General features: G+C 37.6%; 1 protein-coding gene across 1 annotated transcript in view; it reads left to right on the forward strand.

Annotated features, from left to right (window-relative positions):
• LOC124774947 (FERM, ARHGEF and pleckstrin domain-containing protein 1) overlaps positions 1-25,312 on the forward strand; it is a 754,047-nt gene that overhangs the window by 468,842 nt on the left and 259,893 nt on the right. The window contains exons 3-7 of the mRNA XM_047249656.1: positions 737-841; positions 12,656-12,878; positions 15,290-15,413; positions 22,468-22,555; positions 23,654-23,809. Coding sequence (XP_047105612.1) covers positions 737-841; positions 12,656-12,878; positions 15,290-15,413; positions 22,468-22,555; positions 23,654-23,809 — 696 coding nt within the window. The remainder of the gene's footprint in view (positions 1-736; positions 842-12,655; positions 12,879-15,289; positions 15,414-22,467; positions 22,556-23,653; positions 23,810-25,312) is intronic.

The raw sequence follows: 25,312 nt of genomic DNA on the forward strand, positions 1-25,312 counted from the left end.
ACTGGCAGATGTCGTTCTCCGAGCATTCGCCATACCCACACCCCGCCATCGGATCACCACATTGTGTACCGTGATTCGTCACTCCACACAACGTTTTTACACTGCTCAATCGTCCAATGTTTGCGCTCCTTACACCAAGCGAGGTGTCGTTTGGCATTTACCGGCGTGATGTGTGGCTTATGAACAGCTGCTCGACCATGAAATCCAAGTTTTCTCACCTCCCGCCTGGCTGTCATAGTACTTGCAGTAGATCCTGTGTGATGGTCTGGATAGATGTCTGCCTATTTATTACACATTACGACCCCCCTCAACTGTCTGCGGTCTCTTGTCACTCATCAAAAGCGTACAAGCCTGTACGCCTTTGTGCTGTACGTGTCACTTCATGTTTCCCCTTCGCTATCACATAGGAAACAATGGACCTAGGGATGTTTAGGAGTGTGGAAATCTCGGGTACAGACGTATGACACAAATGACACCCAATCACCTGACCACGTACGAAGTCCATATGGAGTACGTGACAGCACAATGCACTTAATATGAAAAGCGTATGTTTTGGGGGCTGTCAGGATACTTTTGATCACATATTGTATGTAGGCCTTCTTTTTGTTTATTTACGTAGCCGTTGAAAAAAAGACTGGTTTGCAAGAGTCGACTTAGTGTGTTGATGAAAATGTGTTAATACTGTTATAAACTACAAATGAGTAGCGAATTCTCAAGCATTTTTCTTTTCTTCCAGGCCAAAGCATTGGGGAGAGTGCTATTTGATCAAGTCTGTAAACAGCTACATCTTTTAGAAGCTGACTACTTTGGTCTCGAGTATCAGGATGCAAATACCACAAAGGTAAGTAAACAAGCACAACACACCATTCCATTTTTCGTGCTGTCGTTTATTGTGATATTAATTGTGGATTTGTAAACTATACGAAAGTGATAATTTGCGTGTGAAAGAACAGAAACGCAATGTTCGATCAGATTTGACAACTGATTTACTTGATTTTTCTTTATGTAGTAGTGTTACAGACACATTGTACTGTTTACGTCATAGTCTTTACCTAACTGTCCGTATATTACAATTCAAATTTAATAACAGAGCCAAACTATTTCATATTCAGGGTGAGAAATTTTGAATCAAACGTGTCCTCCTTTATTCACCCGTACATCTTGCACAGTGACATGATGGTTAAGTAACAGGTTTATCATTCGCAATTAATGAGATTCAGTTCCTTGTCTGATGATTTCATTTAAGGATTTCCCGCGATCATTTAATATGAATGCTGGACTGTTTCATTAGGGAGCCCATTGGTTAGTCCTGTCTCCCTTGTTGTTTAACTGACTGTGTGAACAGGGTAATAAATACAATGTATCCATCTCCTCTGCTTTAGTTTGCTCGTATGTCTTTGTGCAATCCTCTTTTTAACAGGAATGTAAAAGTGTTTTAAGCTTACGTCCAATTTTTAAAATTCTTAATGAAAATTTAGTTGATTATACAGTGCTTTTCTAAATTATTTTAACAATCATTATGGATGAATCCTCGGGTCTAAAGAAGTAAGAATCTTCGTCTGAACGAGTCACATTACAGTATATTGTGTCTGTCGCAAGCAGCAATATGTATGGCTGAAGAAGCCGTTTTACATTTCCCGTGTCCTGTCAATCAGCTACGAAGGTATTATGTACACACTGTTCTGGGTTATTGATGTCATTAAGATATGGAGAATCTGACTTTTTCTGTACAGTGAATATATATGTACGTGTTCGATAGTGTGTCAACCATATTGTTCTTTCAGTCTGTCTCTGTTCATCATCTCATGTGCCCAGAGGAGGGAAGCAAATCTTTGGAAGCTTAAAACGTAACTATTATGCAAGTGTTTTTATATTTTTGGTTTGTCAGCCTGGAACGTTAGAATACGAAAGCAAATATTGAGTTCTACTTTTGTATGGAAACAGTTTTGGAAACTGGAAATTTCTAATGCAAGATATGCTGGACGAATTAAATTTGTCGGATCTCACTGCAGAACAAGTGAAGTGTCGCGGAAAAGAAATTTACTGAGAAAGACGAGCAACACAAAAATCTCACGAGATGTGATAAAAATAGTCATTCAACAGTAGAACGAATTGCGGACAGCTGCCTGGAATACATGAAAGACTGCAGCAGCGCGTTTCGAATGTGGAAAATATTGTGCAACACCATTTTGAAAGAAAAAGCGTTGCTGATCAGCTACTTCCAAGTATACAGTTATTGCAATTGATGGTCACTCAAGCACAAACTGAGTGGGCGTTTCTTAGAAATTGACAAGGTGGTACGTGGTCTTCGGTTGAAAGGTGCGACAGCTGAAGAAACTGATGCGGTGTTTCATCTTTTGTTTACAATAACACAATAATATGATAACATTGTAACTGCAATCGAGACATTATCTACGTAAAATCAGAAGTTAAGCTTTGTAAAAAATAGGCTTACGGATCACTACAAGAAACATGCAAACTTTAAGAAGAAAAATGAAGTAGGCTCTGGGACAGAACACTGTATTTAACACATACAGAAATAATTCCAGTCGTGGGAAAACTCAGTGGAAAACCAAACCCCAATGGGACAAGCACAATTCAAGTCGAGAAAAACATTTTGGTTTTAAATGTCGCAACTGTGGTGTATTTGAGCACAAAAGAAACAAAAACAAGAAAGGCTCTTGTAAATTCAATAAATTGTGACTCGCAAGAAATTTCTCTGAGTTCGGGTGCGCGTTGAATGAAGAACTTCGGAAATGCTATTTTGTCGTAGTCGTTGTTTACGTATTATAATTGCGTGTTATGACAGTACCCCGTTTCAAGGCAACAACATGCTGTGCTTGGTACAATATGTTATAATTAAATGTCATTTAATAACACACGGCAGTAAAAACTTTCAGGAATTGCTAAGATGAAAGACACTGTTGTTAAAAGTTGGAAGTGTTCACCGTGGCTTAGTGGATAGTAGACTTGGCCACTGTTTCTATGTTTCGATACAGTGTATCGATACGTGGAACTGTTTCAGTGTTTCGGAACGGCTGTGGTTCACTGTTTCGAAACAGTGGTGTTTCATTCTGCACCTGTCTCGGATAACCGGACCAGATTCGATCTCGAGCCAGACACAGAAACTGTATCGTTGTTTCAAAATAAGGCTGTTTCAGTCCACCTGTGCTTGGAACGGACTAATTGTATCGAAACAGTGGTGCTTCATTCCGCTCTGTGTCGTACGAGATTCGGGCTCGGCACAGGTACTGAAACACAACATAACACTTAATGAAACACTTTCAAGAGTGTCGAAATCTTTTTGACAAGCAATAGCATGAAGCTTAAGATATCCGAAAATAAAGCTTCGTTTCTAGCTGACTAGCCTATTACGAAATGGCGTAACATCTGCTTTATAAACACTAACCAAACAATAAAAAACGCGTACTATTCACATTCAAAATAATAAATATGTGAAAATCATTCGATTAAATTACACTTTTTTTTTATAACATACGCTTCTCTTTTCATGAACAATAATCATATTAAGAAACGCAAGTAAGCCTACAACATTTTGAATAAAAAAAGGCGCAGAGTGACAGTTATTAGACATATACATAAATTTGATGTAGGTATAATTACAATCAATCTGTTTGACATATCACTGATAGTGTAATGGTGAACGGGAAGGGCTGGAGAGCATGGTGAATTTATAGTAACGGCTCGAAACAAACACCTTGAAAGACAAAAATTTTTTCTGTTATATTTTATTATTTATTCGAATTATTTGGCGTTTTTTGTGAGTCTATAGTCACTGCCTATTATCCACAATGATTCCCTTTGTGTTCATGTAAATTAGCAGGAATGTGGGAATCCCAGTAGCATATCCGTTGTTTCTGCAGTTTTCTCCCACCTCCAGTTCCGTTCGTGGTGGTTGTTCTGTCTTCAGCTATGGCTGTCCTCAGCCAATTGAAAAGTATGAACGTCACACAACACGAAACCAACGCATTTGCTGCAGAAAATACGAAACTGCCAAGACGCCCAAGTGTAGCGCTCACTTGTGTTTATATGGACATATCTATACAGTAGAAATTCAAGATGATAAAATGTGTAGGTTTATTAGATTACAAAACACAAACTGTCTCACTGTTTCGAAACAGCGTATCGAAACATTACATTGTACTGTTTCATTTGTTTCGAAGCAGTTACTCGTTTCAGTTTGCCCATCTCTAGTGGCTAGAGACGTGGAGGTAAGGAGTTCAAAGTAGTTTCGGGTACTGCTATATTCAATTCTGCTACATTCAATTTTTTCAAATAAATCTTTGCATTTGTAAAATATTGTAGGAATTTCTTATTAATGTAATAGAAATATGTTCTGCAATAGTCGATGTAATTTACATGTAAGAGCGCTCAGGAGTGAGCTGCTTTGGTTTTGTGGCTTGGGTCCGATTAAAAAATGGAAGATCAAAATGCTGCAAGTGAAACGAGCAGAAAAGACTATTATATTCTTGCTTGTTTTAAATTCGAGAGCGCGCTCAAAAGTAGTGCCACCGAATTTTTTATTCGGTTCTCAACGTAGGTTTGGTATAACTTATCATAAACATGGCACTGCTGGAAGAGCAGTGTGCTGACCACATGCCCCTCCATATCTGGATCCAGTGACGCCTGTGGGCTGTGGATGTCACAGCAGCAGCTCAGAACCGTTGGACTTTTATGGCCTGTTTGGGCGGAATTTCATCGTTTTTTTAAAATTACGTGTCATGCATATTATTAGGTTGAATTTCACGCTTCGCTGTCACAAGCTACGACCTACAACCCACAGGGCTCCGAATTATAGCATATAACATGGTGTGTAACGTAACAGCGTGCTATAGTCGAGTTTCTAATGGCATAAAATGTGCCTCCAATTGAAATCCATGGAAGTATCGCAGCTATGTAAGTTGACTTTATTGAGATCAGTAATTGCGATGTTGGGTTGTTTGTGATGAAAGCAGAGTTCACCATTTCAACTCCGCAAAGTACACAGCATCAATGGAGCTCCGCCACAAAGGATCACTGACACCAAAAAAAGTTCAAGATCGTGCTATCAGCAGACAAATATATACCCACAGTATTCTGGGATATTCAAGATGTGGTGCATGTGGAATTCATGCCTAAAGGCACCACCGTAAACGTCGCATGGTACTGCGAGACACTCAGAAAACTGAAAGCTGAATTCGAAGGGTTTGTCCATGCATGGAGTACCCTCTCCTTCATTGTGACATTGCCAGACCTTACACGAGTGGTACAAATTCTCCAACAACAACGCCTTGGGTTTGCTGTCATCGATCATCTCCATATGGTCCAGACTTGCCCCCATCCGATTTTGATATTTCCAAAACTCAAAGATCTTCAAGGACTTAACTTTGCTAGTGATGAAGCAGTTCATGTAGAGGTGAGGTTACAGCTCCGTCAAAAAAGTCAGTTATTCTACAGTGACAGTACCGGTATCAACAAGCTGGTCTCTCATAGGGAGAAGTGTTTTTGCTGCCAGCTTGACTGTGTTGAGAAATAAATATGTAGATATGAAGAATAAAGCTGCAGAATGTTAACAACATTTGTTGTATTCAAAAAGCTTTAAGTGTTCACCCACAAAAATTTGGAGGGGTTACTTTTCAGCATGCCCTTGTATTCAGCTGGTTTCTTTCGAATATTCTGCAATTTTAGATGGTCCTCTCAGACAGCTTACTTCCATAAAACTCAATGCAACCAAAAAACTCTCTAGCAGTGACAGTTCAGCTGGACAAATACACATAATTTTTCAATAAACTTGGAGTGAAACTAGTTTCTCCCATTGCTGGAAAGTTTGATTCCAGAATAAAGACATACTGCATGGTTGGATATTATGTTAATGAATATCAGCTATGGTGTCTAGAAGAGAGACGAACCATTCTTGGAATAGGCATCAAATTTGGTGAAAATCACTGATTTTAATAATGAAAATAGGATTTATTGCAAATAAAACATAAACGAATGTGCTGTCATTGATGAAGAACACATCAGTGATTAGAAAAATGACTCCGTAGCAAGCTATAATGAAGGAATGAAATCTGCAGTAGTATAAGAGAAAGGAAACATCCCATGTGGTTGAAAGACTATGCTGTGTTAGTGCTGAATACACATTGAGGATGCTCTGGAGACTAGGTGACATAGACAGCAAATTGGATAAAGGAGAATGGTTTCATGCTGTAGAAGAAGAGATGTGAGTAATAAATGAAGGAAAAAAAGACCTGGAGAGTATGTGAACTGCTTAAAAACAAGAAGGATATTGGTACTAAGTGGGTTTTTAAAATGAAATGTGATGATATATGCAACATTAGTAGTTGTAAAGCTAGATTAGTTGCTCATGGTTGTCCCCAAAGAAAAAGTTTTGATCATAATGAAAGATTTGATCCTGTAGCAAGGCCGACGACTCTGAGAACATTACGTGCTGCTATGAATAATGAAAAATTGATTGTAGACCAAATGGATGTAAAAGGTGCATTTCTTTAAAGAAATTTAGATGAGGAAATTTATTTAAAGGTATCAGTAGGATTTAAAGTAGAACCAGGTACTGTAGGTAAGTTAAACAAACAATTTATGATTTAAAGCAGGCCTCAAGATCATGGAGTTAAATGTTTGATAGATTTGTTAAAGATCTAGACTTTGTTCAAAACAGTGTGGTTGGGTATCTGTGTATTTGTAAGAACATAAAAACAAAGGTTTATATTTGAGTAAACAACTAGCTGTCAAACTTGAATTTATACAACTCTCAGGTAGTAAAAAACATATTATAATATGTGTGCAACAGCAAATTATTGAACAACTTTCAAACATTGCTGAAAATAATATTACAAGCAACAGCTGCAGGCAGCAATAATGGTTTTGTCAAAATTGACGTACGTCCATCTACAGCATCACGATGTGTACTAATGAAAACAGTAAAGCCGAAATAAGCTTATACACTAAAATAAAATATCAAGCAGCATCCTGTTTTCCAATTTTGTGTGTAATTTTAATTTGAGCTATACAACACAACACTGCAGACAGCATTCAGATAGAACACAAATGGATTGTGTGTGCAGAGCATAGGCCTATAAATTTATCTTTTTGTGTTCTGTTTTTGTTTTATGCTGAAAAGTGATTTGTATGTGAGTAGAGAGAACATCTACACTCTGCAAACCATCATGTGGTGGATGGCAAAGGTATGTCCCTCCTACCGGTTATTAGGATTTTTTTCCCGTTCCATTTACAAATGTAGCAAGGGAAGAATGATTGTTTCAGTGCCTCTGTACCTGCTGTAATTATTCTGGTCTTGTAGAGTCATCATTTAAAGGCAGTACTTGGAAAATTTATTAGTGCACTTTCTTGGGAAAGTATAGATCTATCTTCAAGAGTATACCATTTCAGTTTCTTCTGTGTCTATGTGACACTATCCCATGGGTCAAACAAGATTTTGACAATTCATGCTGTCTTTTCTGTATACATTCAATATCCTTTGTTAGTCCTATTTGGTGTGGGTCCCACACATTGGGTCAATATTCTAGAACCGGTCACACGAGTGATTTGTAAGTAATCTCCTTTGTAGGCTGATTGCACTTCCCTGATATTCTACCAATAAACCAAACTCGGCCACCTGCTTTACCCACAACTGAATGTACATGATCATTCCATTTCGTATTCCTACAGAGTGTTACACCCAGGTATTCGCATGAGTTGACCAAGTCCAGCTGTGAGTCACTGATATCATAGTCATAGGATACAACATTTTTTCGTATTGTGAAGTGCACAATTTTACATTTCTGAACGTTTAAAGCAAGTTACCAGTCTTCGTACCACTTTGACATCTTATCAAGACCTGAGTGCATATTTATGCAGCTTCTTTCAGACAGTACTTAATTGTGGATAATTGTGTCATTTGCAAAATGTCTGAAGCTGCTATTGATAATGTCTGCAAGGTCATTAATATACAACATGAACAATTCGAAGCTGCTTCTGCATCTGATGACGACTCTCCGTCCAAGATAACATGCTGTGTCCCCCCAACCAAAAAATTCTCAATCCAACCACAGATTTCACTTGATACCTCACATGATTTAACTTTTGACAATAAGTATACAGGTGGGGTACTGCGTCAAATGCTTTTTGAAAATCAAGAAATATTGCATCTACCTGACTGTCTAGATCCAAAGCTTTCAGTATGTCATGTGAGAAAAGTGTCTGTTGGGTTTCATATGATCGATGTTTTCAGAACCCATGCTTGATGGCCTAGAGGAGGCCATTCTGTTCAATATACCCCATTATGTTTGAGCTCAGAATATGTTCTAAGATTCTACAACAAATCATTGTAAAGGATATTGGGCAGTGGTTTCATCTATGACTTCTACTACCCTTATTTTAGATGGGCATGACTTGTGCTTTCTTCTAACTGCTACACACAGTTTTTTGCAAGAGGGATCTACAGTAGAATATAGTTAGAAGATGGGCAAACTTAGCCACAAATTCTGTATAAACACCACTGATGCTAATACTTCATTCATCTTTTCAGTGATATGAGGATTAAATTGGTGCAATTCTCCCTGGTTTTACTTTGTAAAGGAACATTAGAAAATGGAGCTAAGCATTTCAGCTTTTTCTTTGCTACCCTGAATTTCAGTTCCTGTCTAATTCGCAAGTGACTGGACATTAATTTTGGTGCGTAACAGTCTGTATATATGACCAGAATTTCTTAGTATTTTGTGAAAGATCATTTGATAGTTATATGCTATGGTAGACATTGAAGGTTTCAGACATTGCTCTCTTGACAGTCTAACATGTTTCATTCAGCATCTCTCTGTCTATAGTCCTGCACTTCGTTTTACACCTGTCTACATCTGTGTCTACATTCATACTCCCCAAACCATGGCAGAGGGTACATCCTATTGTACCAGTTATTAGGGTTGAATGCTCCTGAGTAAGCTGTAATTATTCTAATCTTGTACTCAAGATCCCTATGTGAGTGATATGTAGGGGGTTGTAATATATTCCTAGAGTCATCATTTAAAGACACATCTTGAAACTTTGTTAGTAGACTTTCTTGGGATAGCTCACATCTATCTTCAAGAGTCTGCCAGGTTAGTTTTTTCAGCATCACTGTAACACTCTCCCAAGGATCAAACAATCCTTTTATGCAGTAGCCTCTGTTTCTTTAGAAGTTCCTTCACAGTGATTTTGTACCATGGAGGGTCCCTTCAATCATGAACTGTTTTACTATGAACATATCTATCCCGTGTGATCAACTATTCTTTGATAAACTTGAGCCGTAGTTCCTCTACATGCTCCTGCCATGTACTGAAAATTTCAAGTTCTTCATTGAGGTATGACATTACTGATCTTATATTCAGTTTACTGAAGGTGTGTGTGTGTGTGTGTGTGTGTGTGTGTGTGTGTGTGTGTGTGTGTGTGTGTGTGTGTGTGTGTGTGTCTATATATATATATATATATATATATATATATATATATATATATATAAATATGTCTGCTTGTGTCTGTATGTGTGGATGGATATGTGCGTGTGTGCGAGTGTATACCTGTCCTTTTTTCCCCCTAAGGTAAGTCTTTCCGCTCCCGGGATTGGAATGACTCCTTACCCTCTCCTTTAAAACCCACTTCCTTTCGTCTTCCCCTCTCCTTCCCTCTTTCCTGATGAGGCAACAATTTGTTGCGAAAGCTTGAATTTTGTGTGTATGTTTGTGTTTGTTTGTGTGTCTATCGACCTGCCAGCGTTTTTGTTCGGTAAGTCACCTCATCTTTGTGTTTTAATTGCCCTTTGTACTTCAGTAATCATTGTTATCACAACTGTGTCATGGTCACTCATACCCCTTTTGATGTGGGCATTTTCAAAGAGATGAGGTCTATTTGTTGCCATTAGATCCAGTATATTTCCATCATGAGTGGGGTTCCAAACTATCTGTTGTAGGTAGTTTTCAGAGATGGCATTTAGTAATGTTTCACAGGACATCTTATCATGTCCTCCAGCAACAAAACTGTAATTTTCTCAATTGATTGTTGGATGATTAAATTCTCCACTCATGATTACAGTAACATTTGGGAACTTATGTACACGTGGACTGAGGTTTTCTCAAAGTTTCGGTACCAAAGTAGATCAACAGTGAACCCACAGTCACATTGCGAAAGTGACAGTTCTCTATTGGAAATAATAAATTTCTGTACCTTGTACATTGCTTTATGAGAGACAGCAGAATACAAAATGTAAGATTAGGAATTATTGACAAATTGTGAAGTTTCCACAAAGGATTGTAACTTGTTTCTGTGGAAATCTCTGCACACGTGGAATGTAATTTCATTTGTTGATGCTTTCTTGTGAATGACGATGAATGCTGTTCATAATATTCACAAAACATGTGCCTGTACTCACTTTTTCTTCTTTCATAGCTCAGTCTAAGTAAATATTGAAGTCTGAATTTTTCTGACTTGATAAATAAATTTCTGTCTAACGTGGTTTATATTTTGAGCCCAGTTATAAATGTAGTTAATTACAGTGAGCTTCCACTGTGAAGAACTTTCATTTAAGAATATGGCTATAGAATAGCACAAGTGTAAAATTAAAAGAGACCTTTGGAGAAAAGAGAGCCACTTGTATGAATATCAAGAGCTCAGATGGAAACCCAGTTCTAAGCAAAGAAGGGAAAGCAGAAAGGTGGAAGGAGTATATAGAGGGTCTATACAAGGGCGATGTTCCTGAGGACAATATTATGGAAATGGAAGAGGATGTAGATGAAGATGAAATGGGAGATACGATATTGCGTGAAGAGTTTGACAGAGCACTGGAAGACCCGAGTCGAAACAAGGCCCCGGGAGTAGACAACATTCCATTGGGACTACTGACCTGCCAGACCTGACAAACCTCTACCATCTGGTGAGCAATATGTATGAGACAGGCGAAATACCCTCAGACTTCAAGAAGAATATAATAATTCCAATCCCAAAGAAAGCAGGTCTTGACAGATGTGAAAATTACCGAACTATCAGTTTAATAAGTCACAGCTGCAAAATACTAACGCGAATTCTTTACAGATGAATGGAAAAACTGGTAGAAGCCGACCTGGGGGAAGATCAGTTTGGATTCCGTAGAAACACTGGAACACGTGAGGCAATACTGACCCTACGACTTATCTTAAAAAATAGATTAAGGAAAGGCAAACCTACGTTTCTAGCATTTGTAGACTTAGAGAAAGCTTTGGACAATGTTGACTGGAATACTCTGTTTCAAATTCTAAAGGTGGCATGGGTAAAATACAGGGAAAAGGCGATTTACAATTTGTACAGAAACCAGATGGCAGTTATAAGAGTTGAGGGTCATGAAAGGGAAGCAGTGGTTGGGAAGGGAGTGAGACAGGGTTGTATCCTCTCCCCGATGTTATTCAATCTGTATATTGAGCAAGCAGTAAAGGAAACGAAAGAAAAATTTGGAGTAGGTATTAAAATTCACGGAGAAGAAATAAAAACTTTGAGGTTTGCTGATGACATTGTAATTCTGCCAGAGACAGCAATGGACTTGGAAGAACAGTTGAACGGAATGGACAGTGTCTTGAAAGGAGGATATAAGATGAACATCAACAAAAGCAAAATGAGGATAATGGAATGTAGTCGAATTAAGTCGGGTGATGGTGAGGGAATTAGAATAGGAAATGAGACACTTAAAGTAGTAAAGGAGTTTTGCTATTTGGGGAGCAAAATAACTGATGATGGTCGAAGTAGAGAGGATATAAAATGTAGGCTGGCAATGGCAAGGAAAGCGTTTCTGAAGAAGAGAAATTTGTTAACATCGAGTCATTGAGTATAGATTTAAGTGTCAAGAAGTCGTTTCTGAAAGTATTTGTATGGAGTTTAGCCATGTATGGAAGTGAAACATGGATGATAAATAGTTTGGACAGTAAGAGAATAGAAGCTTTCGAAATGTGGTGCTACAGAAGAATGCTGAAGATTAGATGGGTAGATCACATAACTAACGAGGATGTATTGAATAGAACTGGGGAGAAGAGGAGCTTGTGGCACAACTTGACTAGAAGAAGGGATCAGTTGGTAGGACATGTTCTGAGGCATCAAGGGATCACCAATTTTGTATTGGAGGGCAGCGTGGAGGATAAAAATCATAGAGGGAGACCAAGAGATGAATACACTAAGCAGATTCAGAAGGATGTAGGTTGCAGTATGTACTGGAAGATGAAGAAGCTTGCACAGGATAGAGTAGCATGGAGAGGTGCATCAACCAGTCTCAGGACTGAAGACCACAGCAACAACAAGTGTAAAAAATAAGTGAAGCACATGATGCTGTGGCTGAAAATATCCCTAGTATAGTTGCTATAACAAATGCCAGTAAGTGAAATTAAATTTGAGAAAGACAGAAAACTTGGAGTTGTTGGTTCCTTAAATATCATCAGGAATTAAGAAAAACAGATGGTTTTGAAAGCAGACTGGCTCAGTGATTTAAATCGCTTTAGCTGACGATAGTTTATGTGGCTATGTAAAGTTAGTATAGCAAAACCCAGTGTTTATACCCCTGTGTAAAATATATCTTCAGCAGCTTTTTAATTGTTTATGTTGCTGGAGGCTATGTTCAGTTGAATGAGATCATCACAAATATTTGTTCCAGTATTGGCTTGATCTTGAGAAACCACTTTCGCGACAAGTGGGCCTCTCTCTTGTGGATCCATTGCTGCGTTTCTGCGTGAAGTTCTACACACCAGACCCCGCACAGCTGGAAGAAGAATTTACACGCTACTTGTATTGTCTCCAAATCAAACGAGATCTGGCTCAGGGACTTTTGCAGTGCAATGACAACACTGCTGCCTTGATGGCGTCGTATATAGTACAAGGTATATTTCAAGTGAATTTTTATCTGAATATCAGCATTTTGTTTGTGGCAATGTTTAAGTTTGAATGTAATACTATTGTAGAAAAGCAAATGACTGCTTTCATAATTTCCATAATAATATAAATGTGTTACTTTTGGTAATACGCAAATGGAATTCATTATTGTATCTTTCACACTTTTGGGAGCAGCATTAGTGAATTATATTCTTGTTGTAACTGGTTTCCTTTTCACCTGTGAGTGGTATTATATAACTGCTTGCTTGTGTTTCACTCCGCAGTATTATATTTCCTGGGAAGTATTACCTGATGATTTTATTAATTCATTAATTTAGCTTATAGCCAACTATTGTAGTTCATAGTTTATGGGCCTCTGATATTCTTTTCCATTCCAAATTTTCACTCATATGTATCATTGGGCAGTGTTAAGGTATTTGTTTTTGCTTGGCACATTATTCACAGTGGTAAGAACAATTACTGCAATCACAGTATCATTAACTAGCAGTGTACATTGTAAGCAGTAGTAGTTACTGTTACTTATTGTGCAATATCTCTTTTGAAATGCTCTCCTCAACAAATGACACACCACTTCCAATGTCATGTACACTTCCAGAAGCAGTCTTGATACACCTCTTGCTGGATCACATGAAGCGCCATCTGTGAATTTTCTTTTATCTCATATGTTGTTTCAAGTCTTTGTCCTTTCAGCGGGGTTTTCAAGTTTGGAAGTAAAAAAGAAAGGTCCACAGGAGCCATGTCTGGAGAGTATCGAGGATCCAAAAGCTCTTCACAGATTGTGAGGTAAAGGTCTTTCTAGTCTTGACTCGTGGGCCGTGAGACGAACTTGGTGTCAACACGCATTCCAAGATGTTGTGTCAAAATCCAACTGAAATGTTATATTCTTCTGCAATCTCGTGAACAGTTTTGTTGACACTTCTGACGTGAGCGTCATTGGCAGATGTCGAAGGGCGTCCTGAAGGAGGGTCATCTTTGACTCCCGCCCGGCCATTTTTGAACCGTGTGAACCATTTGTAACACCGAGTGTGGCTTAAGCACTGATAACCATAAGCTTTCTGCATCGTTTGGTGTGTCTCTGTAAAGATTTTCTAGAATTTAATGCAAAATTTAATTCAGACTTGTTGCCCCTCTAACTCTGCCATCTCAAAATTCGCAAACTGTACGACACAACATTCTATTCAATACAGCACTGAACAATATCTAACAGATATGCAATGATGAAACTTGCTGCAGTAACACATTAAACACAGCCATATGCAGCAATGCCAACTGCATTTTACTCCAACACACCTTTTGTGTGAAATTACAAATGTTCCAGAATTTTTCGAACGATTGTCATATGTACTACAATTCAGCGACAGCACAGCAGGCAGCATGATGTGCAGGTAACTGCTAACTAAACATCATTGCTCTGTTATGAAAAGTGCGTGTGTCAGGAACAGAGATTCATGTTAATTCCAGAGAAACACAGTTCCTTGGGTAAGTTTTTTCTGCGGGCAATAAAGCTCCAAGCTTTCTATTTTGTGAGAAAAGAGTCAGTATTTTACATACAGACAAAAACATTTGAATAATTTAGCAGCACTACCAGTAAAACATTGATTTTCATTTGGGAAACATGATTAGTGTGGAAACTGGTAGAAAATATATAAATTTCTGTGTTACTTCACGTTATTATAAAATTATTTCCCTTATTACACTGTGGTTTCCATAGTGAATAGATAGTGTTCACTGACTATTGCTTTGTGCTTCCTTTCCTGAAAGTAGTTACCATAAAATTTAGGCGCATGAGTCATAGAAGTTTGCTCGTTGCATATGTGAAATGCTGCAGGAATATTAGAGAGGTAATTTTCCTAAGCACAATGGGGCAGTTGGTCCAACCATGTGTGTTGTGAGTGATAATATATAAAAGGGACATACCAGACATTCACAGATTATACATGAAAACAACAGACATTCACAGATTATACATCAAAACAAGACATCCACAGATTATACATGAAAGCAACAAAGAAGTTGCCATGTATTTTGCATTACGTTGCACTTTTTGGTATAAAACTTTTTTCTTCCTCGCACATGAGCACGCAATTGTGCGCCCATGCAAGTGCGCACACACACACACTTGCCTATCATCATCTTTTTAAATTGTTTCCATCTTGGAATTTCTGAAATGCTAGTGTTATGGTAATTGGGACTTCCTGATTGCACATTTATTTCATACGAAACAAGTTGTTAACGTACAAGATCATTGCATTTTGATAATTTGTACTTCATTTTGAAGGATGAAGGATGGCCACTTTTGGTCCATAAAATTTCTCTGTTTGTTATATCCATGTGCAGAAAATTGTAGCTTTGAGCATGTTTGGATGAAAGAATTATTTATATTACCTACTCTTTACAGCTGAATGTGGTGACTATGTTGTTGAAGACTACCCAGATCACACATATCTTTCTACGTACAAGTTTGTGCCAAATCAGGATCCTGAGCTGGAAAGGAGAATTATGGAGAACCACAAAAAACATGCGTAAGCTATTTACTGCCATTATATATAACTTCTTTAGATTTAATTGTCATTAAATGACCATAATGAGGCAGGAATTAACACTTTTATTACCATTAGACATCCAAAACAAAATGTTCAATGACAGGTAGAAATTGTAGGCTAACTGAAGCAGCTATCAGTACTTGACATTATCTTTAGTTTACAGGGAGTAACTTAATGACAGGAAAATGCTCAGAGGTTAGTGCCATGCATTGTGCCTGCAATGTTTTGAACTCAAAAATGTAAACTAATACTTCTGAAAACTAAAATACACAGAAAGAATAACCTGAGTAAACCAAAGGTCGAAGCATGTGTGGAACAGTGTACCATCAATAAATGATAATGACTGAGGAGAGATGACATGTGGGTGAATCCAATACCTTTCTCCCTATTGTAAATGGGAAGGTCAGTGTTGCATCATGCTCAGGTTGTGAAGAACCATCAAATGAATTGGAAATATGATAGAAATTCCCCATATACATTATCTGTGTCAGAGAGCACAAAGTCAAGATATGAGTTTGTTTGAATGTTTCTGAATGATAGCTCTCTGGAAAATGTGTTTGTTATGCCCTAATATTTCAACACATACAGAGCATGCTGTTAAGACAATGACACCTGTGTGGAACCATTTGATACAAGAGAGTTGTACACAGTGGTGAATAGGTACTGAACCATGCAGTGTGACCTCGGTGTGGAATAACAGCTTGTCCAGTTGACCATAACAAACTGTTTACAGTTTTGGTCTTACAGTGAAGCACTGTATTGGTATGGACCTATGTCAACTGTTTGTTACTATGTACTATAAGTTAGACTAGCTGTCCAAATGACACTATTTCAGTTTTCATTGTCCAGATGGTACTAGAACCTATGAAAGCAATTAACATGCTAACAATATTGCGGGCGTGTTGAAAGGCAAAATGTTATGTTTTCACATACTGGATGGTTACAATTAAAATCCAGCTGCTCACGAAGATCCAGCGTGGGCTGTAATGATCGTATGGAAGCAGAACTTGGTAGAATGCTAATGCATTAATGCGGAACCTATTTACACTAGAAATAAATTAGTTCCAATTTTGGCCACTGCTGCAAATCGGGTGCTGTACAGCATCTTGTTGACATCTCTGGTGCTCATATTGAACAAATTATGTAAGCCTTCTCCCTTGTTTGACCTCCTCTTCTGCCATATCCTATGCGTCTTTCTTGCATTCACAGTGCCAGGTTTGCTCCTGGTGGCCAAAATTGGAACTAATTTTTTCCAACGTACATCAGTTCCCCGTTAACGCATTAGAATATCTGCCACATTTCACTGTCATATGATAATTACACGCTGGACCTCTGCAAATAGCTGCACTTAATTGTAACCACCCAGTATATCCCATTCAACCTGTCCTGCAACAATGGCTACACAAGATATAGTCACTAGTGGACAAAGACCAAGTGTGATGGTTTATGGCATCACTAGATACTAAGAAACTCTATAACAGTTTTAAAAATAATAACTCGTGAATATTTTCAGATTAAAGCATAACTATCATGACAGTTAAGTAAAATTTCACAGATTCAGAATCATTTATTATAATGTGTTGCTTACGTGCAGTACTTGTTACTACCATGGCTGTTGAACAGGAAATAGACCATCTCCTTCCTCTGTGGAGCCCATCCTGCATCCAGTGTGTGGTATCACTTCTCCTTACCACCAAGGGTGCATTGCCTCGGGTAATACAACCTAAAAATATATCCAGGATCACATATTACACTACTGATGCTGTGTATTGAGGGCAGCCCGTAAAACAGCTGGTACCTGAGGAGGTTAGAGAGTCATAGGCACTTCTGTTTCTCTTGACAACTCAACGTGCATGATTTCAGCACGACGATGTAAGAGCACATAATGAGAGGAATATACAAGCATTCTTTAAAAAATTGCAGGTACAATTGCTTACCTGACCTTCACGTATGGTGATACGATGCCCATTAAAATGTCTATGATGTGCTCAGTTGGCAACCTGTTTATCATTGTGTTTACAACAACCACCACTAATGCTTTGTGGATTTGTGTACAAAGTGTGTGGAGAGCGGTTTCCTAGGAACATATTCATATAATTTGACATTGTACCATGGCGTGTAAAGGCTATGACTGCAGTCAATAGGGTTTTCATAGATGCTCAAATCTCATTTACAGATCATGTTCTAACTTGCCTGGCAAATCTGGAAAATTTGAAATTGTTAGGGAAATTAAATTTAATGGAAATAATGAGGAATTCTGAAACATTGGGGAACTGAGAAACAGACTGGAGTGTGTTGAATTGTTTATTAATGGAAAGAAATGTAGAGTAATTTTGTTGCAAATCATTCTGAGATAATACTGCAAAAACTGTCCATTGTGGAGTCTTCAAAGGAAAGGTGAAGACGTGCATTAAACATAATGTTTCTTGCTTGATTGCAGCTACCTTTGACACACTTACCGGCCTTAGGATTCTTCATTAGTTTTCGTGGGTTCTTGTGCTCCTGGTCCATTTCCCATCACATTCTTTTGAGTGTGACAGAGTGTAATGTGTGAGTGAGAATTTGTCACATAGATGTGAATTCCTCATTCACACACAAAAGTGAAGGTTTTCTTTTAGTTAAAAAATATCAATTCAGTTTCATACTCAAACAAGCATATTGGGTGGATCAGCTTATGAGGCTTTGTTTCATTTTTATTAATTTCAGTGCAAAGTAGTATTTTGCCTACTTTCTTCCAGTGTTTCAATATAAGTTAAGTATTACTATAGCTTGTTTTTAATAATCTGGTGATAAATCAAGAAAGAATTATTAACAGATCATTTAGCAATATATAAAAGTTCAACAAACGAGAATGATAAAATAATACAGACACTATATCTAGATTGAATTTTCTCATTGTAAATAAAGTTTATCTGCGGTAACTCTGTTACAAAGTATTAAAATCGAACATAATTTATTGAACAGCTAAAAGGAAAAAAAGGAAATGTTGGTTTTGTATACATTTTATTTTCAGTTCTGCTGTACTTTGGAGATTCACTAATAATTGATGTAGCAACTCAAAAAATTTGATTTGTAGCTGTGAAAACTAATATAGTAAAACTTGGTCTCCCATGAAACAGAAATTGATTAAGGGAAGTTTGGAATTTCTGCCTGGAAAAATCTGGAAATCTTATAATGAAACAAAGTCGCCAACCTGAGTTTTGTAATCCTAATCATTTGTGCATCTTGGCTTATAACCTGTTCTCTAGTAGTCACAAGTATCCTTTTAGGTATTCAAATTTCACACACATTCACTAGGAACTACATTTGTTAGTTGTAATGTAGCTAGTGCTTCTGTCACCTAAATTTTCTAATTTAATTCCAATTCACTTATCAATTTTAGTGTTTCTTCACCAGAGCCCTCTGCCTGATGGCCAACGGGATAAAAAAAACTACTTTGTATTTATTTGTTTATCCTTCCACTAAATTTTTGTAATGATACGAAATGTGCCATATTGTACGAAACATAAATTTTTACATAGATGTGCAGGAGTAGCTTTAATAATGAATAAAAAAAATAGGAACGTGGATAAGTTACTATGAACAGCATAGTGAACGCATTATTGTAGCCAAGATACACACAAAGCCCACACCCACCACAATAGTAAAAGTCTGTATGCCACTAAGCTCCACAGATGAGAAAGAGAGTGAGGAAGTGTATGATTGGATACAAGAAATTATTCACATCTTAAAGGGAGATGAAACTTTAATAGTCATGGGCGACTGGAATCTGATAGTAAGAAAAAGAAGAGAAGGAAAAGTAGTAGAGTAGGTGAATATGGACTGAGGGAAAAGAATGAAAGAGGAAGCCGTCTGGTAGAATTTTGCACAGAGCATAATTTAATCATAGCTAACAGTTGGTTTAAGAGAATGTTGTATATGTGGAAGAGAGATGGAGACACCGGAAGGTTTCAGGTTGATTATATAATGGTAAGACAGAGATATTGGATCCAGGTTTTAAATTGTAAGACATTTCCAGGGGCAGATGTGGACTCTGACAACAATTTATTGGTTATGAACTGCATATTGAAACTGAAGAAACAGCAAAAAGGCAGGATTTTAAGGAGATGGGACCTGGATAAACTGAAAGAACCAGAGGTAGTAGAGAGTTTCAGAGGGAGCATTAGAGAACAATTGACAAGAATAGGGCAAAGGAATAGAGTACAAGAAGAGTGGGTAGCTTTGAGAGGTGGAGTAATGAAGGCAGCAGTGAATCAAGTAAGTAAAAAGATGAGGGCTAATAGAAATTGTTGGGTAACACAAGAGATTTTGAAATTAATCGATGAGAGGAGAAAATATAAAAATGCAATAAATGAAGCAGGCAAAAGGGAATACAAATGTCTGAAAAAAATGAGATTGACAGGAAGTGCAAAATGGATAAGCAGGAATGGCTAGAGGACAAATGTAAGGATGTAGAAGCAGATATCACTAGGGGTGAGACAGATGCTGCCTACAGGAAAATTAGAGAGACCTTTGGAGAAAAGAGAACCACTTGTACGAATATCCATAGCTCAGATGGAAAACAAGTCCTATGCAGTGAAGGAAAAGCAGAAAGGTAGTAGTAGTATGTAGAGGGTCTTCACAGGGGAGATGTACTTGAGGGTAATATTATGGAAATGAAAGAGGATGTAGATGAAGATGAAATGGGAGATATGATACTGCATGAAGAACTAGAAAAGACTGAAAAACTTAAGTTGAAACAAGGCCCTGGGAGTAGACAACTTTCCATTAAAGCTACTGATTGCCCTGGGAGAGCCAGCCATGGTTAAACACTTTCATCTGGTGAGCAAGATGTATGAGACAGGTGAAATACCCTCAGACTTGAGGAACAGTATAATAATTCCAATTCCAAAGAAAGCAGGTGCCCACAGATATGAAAATTACCGAACTGTCAGGTTAATAAGACACAGTTGCAAAATACTAACATGAATCCTTTACAGAAGAATGGAAAGACTGGTAGAAGCCAACCTCAGAGAAGATCAGTTTGGATTCGGGGAAATGTAGGAACACGCGAGGCAATACTGACCCTACGACTTTTCATAGAAGACTGGTTAAGGAAAGGCAAACCTACGTTTATAACATTTGTAGACTTAGAGAAAGCTTTTAACAATGTTTACTGGAATACTCTCTTTCAAATTCTAAAGTGGCACGGGTAAAGTACAGGGAGCGAAAGGCTATGTACAACTTTTGCAGAAACCAGATGGCAGTTACAAGACTCAAGGGGCAAGCAGTGGTTGAGAAGGGAGTGAGACAGGGTTGTAGCCTATCTGCGATGTTATTCAGTCTGTATATTGAGCAAGCAGTAATGGAAACAAGAGAAAGAAAATTGGAGTAGGAATTAAACTCCAGGGAGAAGAAATAAAAGCTTTGAGGTTTGCTGATGACATTGTCATTCTATCAGAGATGGCAAAGGACTTGGAAGAGCAGTTGACTGGAATGGACAGTGTCTTGAAAAGAGGTTATAAGATGAACATCAATAAAAGCAAAACGAGGCTAATGGAGTGTGGTCGAATTAAATCAGGGGATGGTGAGGCGATTAGATCAGGAAATGAGACCGTTAAAGTAGTAGATGAGGTTTGCTATTTGGGAAGAAAAGTGACTGATGATGGTCGAAGTAGGGAGGACCTAAAATGTAGATTGACAATGGCGAGAATGGCGTGTCTGAAGAAGAGAAATTTGTTAACATTGAGTATGAATTTAAATGTCAGGAAGTCCTTTCTGAAAGTATTTGTATGGAGTGTAGCCATGTACGGAATTGAAACATGGACGATAATCAGTTTATACAAGAAGAGAATAGAAGCTTTTGAAAGGTGGTGCTCCAGAAGGATGCTCAAGATTAGATGGGTAGATCATGTAACTAATGAAGAGGTATGTAATAGAACTGGGGAGAAGAAAAATTTGTGGCACAACCTGACTTGAAGAAGGGATCGCTTGGTAGGACACATTATGAGGCAACAAGGGATCACCAGTTTAGTACTGGAGGAAGCATGGGGGGTAACAATTGGAGAGGGAAGCCAAGAGATGAATATAGTAAGCAGATTCAGAAGGATGTAGGTTGCAGTAGTTATTCAGAGGTGAAGAGGCATGCACAGGATAGAGAAGCATGGAGAGCTGCATCAAACCAGCCTTTGGACTGAAGACAACAAAAACAATAATAATAACAACAACAAATGCACATATAAACAAACTTGCTAATTACATATACGTATGGATATGTCTGCATGCCCTGAAGAATTACGCACACGTATAAACCGAGTTACTTACTTCTGCTGTTCTTTATATGCCTGTGTACTGCTCAATGTCTCTGCTAGACAATGAGTGGTTATCTTTACTCATTCCAGTGTTTGTATTTTGTCGAGGGTGTTATTAACGTTCCAATGGCTGCTGTTTGCCCATAGAAGTTAGATATTTTCTGATATTTTTGTGTGCAGAGCCTGTAATACAAAATTGGTGATAATTCAAGTGTCTCTTCTTCTGTGCAGGTTGCTATACAAAGCTGCTACTCAGTGATTTGTGACATGTCTGCCCATATTACTCAACATGTCTATACCTGTGATGATTCATATCAATGATTGCAGTCAATAAGTTCCCATTACACTATTTGTCTTAAATGCTTGTTCTTCCTTCTGTAAACTTTTTTCACCACCTATGAGCATAGCACTGTTCTATAGCTTTGCATGTATGTTGGACAGCTATCACTCCTTCTTCACCAAGGACTCAGTGACACCACGTTACTTCTGCTTTGAATACATTATTCACCTGCATGTGCAAAACAGATTTTGAAATACCTGTACAAAGGAGGAGTCACTTATACTGCATGTGTAATTTGAACAATCTACATCAAATAATAAACAATATGACAATTTATGCATTATATTGGTACAGACCACATTCAGCTATTGTGGGTAGTATAAATATATATTTCAGAATACTATTCACCACAATGTCTTTTAACCTCACTGCTTTCTAATTATACTGAAAACGTCTTTTACAGCGGCCAGTCTCCAGCGGAAGCAGATTTAAATCTCTTAGAGACTTCCCGTCGTTGTGAACTGTATGGTATGAAAATGCATCCAGCCAAGGTAAGTACAAATGCTCATTTCACCTTAGATATGTTGATCGTATTATGTTGCCTGTGCTAGGGGAATGATATAAATAGATTACGTGAAGAATGTTAATATTTATTTGTTGGAAGCAGTAAGATAAAAGTAGGTGTTTGTGTCTATGAACTTTTGCTATAGTGATTTTAACAGTGCCAGAATATTGTTTGTGATAGCTGCATTCGTCACTGAGATCTCAATGTTGCAGCTGTTAGTGAACTCCTCTTGCCTTAGAGTCAATTTGAAGTTATAAAACTTGTAAGTCTGACATGGGCTACTTGGCACCCATTTGGTGTACCCTATTTGATTCATGCTTACTGTTTCAGTTGGTGGCAAATGTCTATAAAATATTTCCAAACACTACATTTGTTGTAAGAAGTGTCTTTATTGTTCTGAAGTTTACACGGGTCTGATGGTGAACAGTACCCAAGGTGAAGATGCTGAGTCGCAGATAGACACAACAAAAAGACTGTCACAAATATAGCTTTTGGCCGGTAAGCCCTTCGTCAAAATTAGATGACAAACACACACATACACACTCACGCAAATGCAACTCACACTGAAGTGTGGCCTCAGTTGCCTGAGATTGCTGTCATGTGTGTGTGAGTTGCATTTGCATGAGTGTGTATGTGTGTGTTTGTCATGTAATTTTGATGAAGGCCTTACTGTCCAAAAGCTATATTTGTGACAGTCTTTTTGTTGTGCTTATCTGCGACTCAGCATCTCTGTTATATGGTGAGTAACAACTTTCCTTTTCACAATGTTTTTACATTCCAACCTGGATTTTCGATTGTTTGATTTGCACTCAAGGTGAAGGATTGACATAAAAGACACAATATCTTACACTTATTATCAACAGATGTTGGGAGGGGGAGGGATTTATGTCTGGTACATGTGGAATTATACTGTATGGCATTAAGTACTGTGTGTACTACTCAATTATTTTTTTGGTTATGAGAATATTTAATATAGTTAACCTTGTTAGCAATGTTAAAGTTACTAATATTTAAATTATCTCAGATAGTTAGCAGTGAAACTTTGTAACGTTATCTAGTAATTCTAATAATTTCTGTTTTTTAGGATCATGAAGGTGTTCCTTTAAATCTTGCTGTTGCTCACATGGGAATTGTTGTCTTCCAAAATTTTACCAAAATTAATACATTTTCCTGGGCAAAAATTAGAAAAATCAGTTTTAAAAGAAAGAGGTTCCTCATTAAACTGCATCCTGAAGGTTACGTGAGTATAACCCCATTTATAATCTCAAAACAAGAATACATACAATGATTATATACAGGAATGTGGTTTGGACGTGTGTTATTACAAGTAGAGGGTTCATTAGTGCAGCTTAGTGGACATAATCAAAATGAAACTTTCTCTAATCTGATTGAGCAGTATCTGCAGTTATACTATGCTTTCTGAATGTGTTACTGCTTTGTCCTATTGAAATTAATATGCAGGCATTGGGGGCAGTCTGCGATGACCATGTAATAAGTAATGTATCTCTTATAAACAGACGTATAATGTTCAGTGCTAGGATATTAAATAAACATAGTGAGAAATATTGTGCTGAGAAGCGAGAGATTTGAAGACACAATTATGAAAAGACTGTAGTTGATAAATGCTTCAGCTAGAAAAAATTTTTAAATATGTTTTTGATCTGATCGTCTCAGTTTAAAATTTTTTTATCTTGATCATGAAAATCTTCGCACGGCAAAAATACCACAGCTCTTTAAAAAATTCCTCAGTGAGCAGGCCAGACCTCCAAATATTATCAAGAGGACACATTTTTTATAAATGGGTAGAAATCGATGTTACGAGTTCCTTATAACAAGCTATCAATGGAAAATATTAAATAGATGAAAGGAACTGTTTGTGGACTAGAAACGGTGGATTTTATAGCAGCCGAAAATGTTAAATACAAATAAATAGAATAAACACTGCCTTAACTACTTTATGAAAGACAGTAACACATTTTCAAAACTTATTTTGTTTGGCGACAAAACATAAATGAATCTTACACCCAACGCAATAAAGGAAAAACAAACCTGTGGAACAGCATCATGCGTGCACTCTATCAAAATATTGTAACTACACAAATTGCAGTAAGCTCATAGAAATTGATGCTGATGTCATTAAAAGTACTTTTGGTGAATATTATTCCAAAATGGTGGAACGTGTATGTAGAGGTTTCCATCAAATTTCTCACTGTAACTACTATGAGATGTTTGTTGTCCAGTTGCTGCGCGGGATTAGCCAAGCGGTCTAAGGCGCTGCAGGATAATTTAAGTTAAGTAGTGTGTAAGCTTAGGGACTGATAACCTTAGCAGTTAAGTCTCATAAGATTTCACACACATTTGAACTTTTTTTTTATTGTCCAGTTGAGTGGATGTCATTAATGACATGCCTTGCTATAAGTGATTGGAAAGGTTCAAGAACAACTTTGGTGTTTTATTGAGTGGTATTTGAACATCTGCATTGTGGGACCAGGACTGCACGGTTATCATCACTTCCTCAAGCTAAAAGACTTCCCAGAGCAACTGTTTTGGATGATCAAAACTTTGATAAAAGTTGTCATTAACTGGTTCAATTACTCGGTGATGAATGACTGAATCTTGGTGATGAATGACTGCATTAAGGATATATACAATTTGTTCACTGTTATAGTGTACTTGTTTAATTACAACCGGATGGTTCTTAAATGCAACTTAGTGAAACTTTTTCTAATCTGATAGAGTAGTA

Source organism: Schistocerca piceifrons, chromosome 2, assembly GCF_021461385.2.
Source record: "Schistocerca piceifrons isolate TAMUIC-IGC-003096 chromosome 2, iqSchPice1.1, whole genome shotgun sequence".
In the NCBI taxonomy this organism is placed as follows: Eukaryota; Metazoa; Arthropoda; class Insecta; order Orthoptera; family Acrididae; genus Schistocerca; species Schistocerca piceifrons.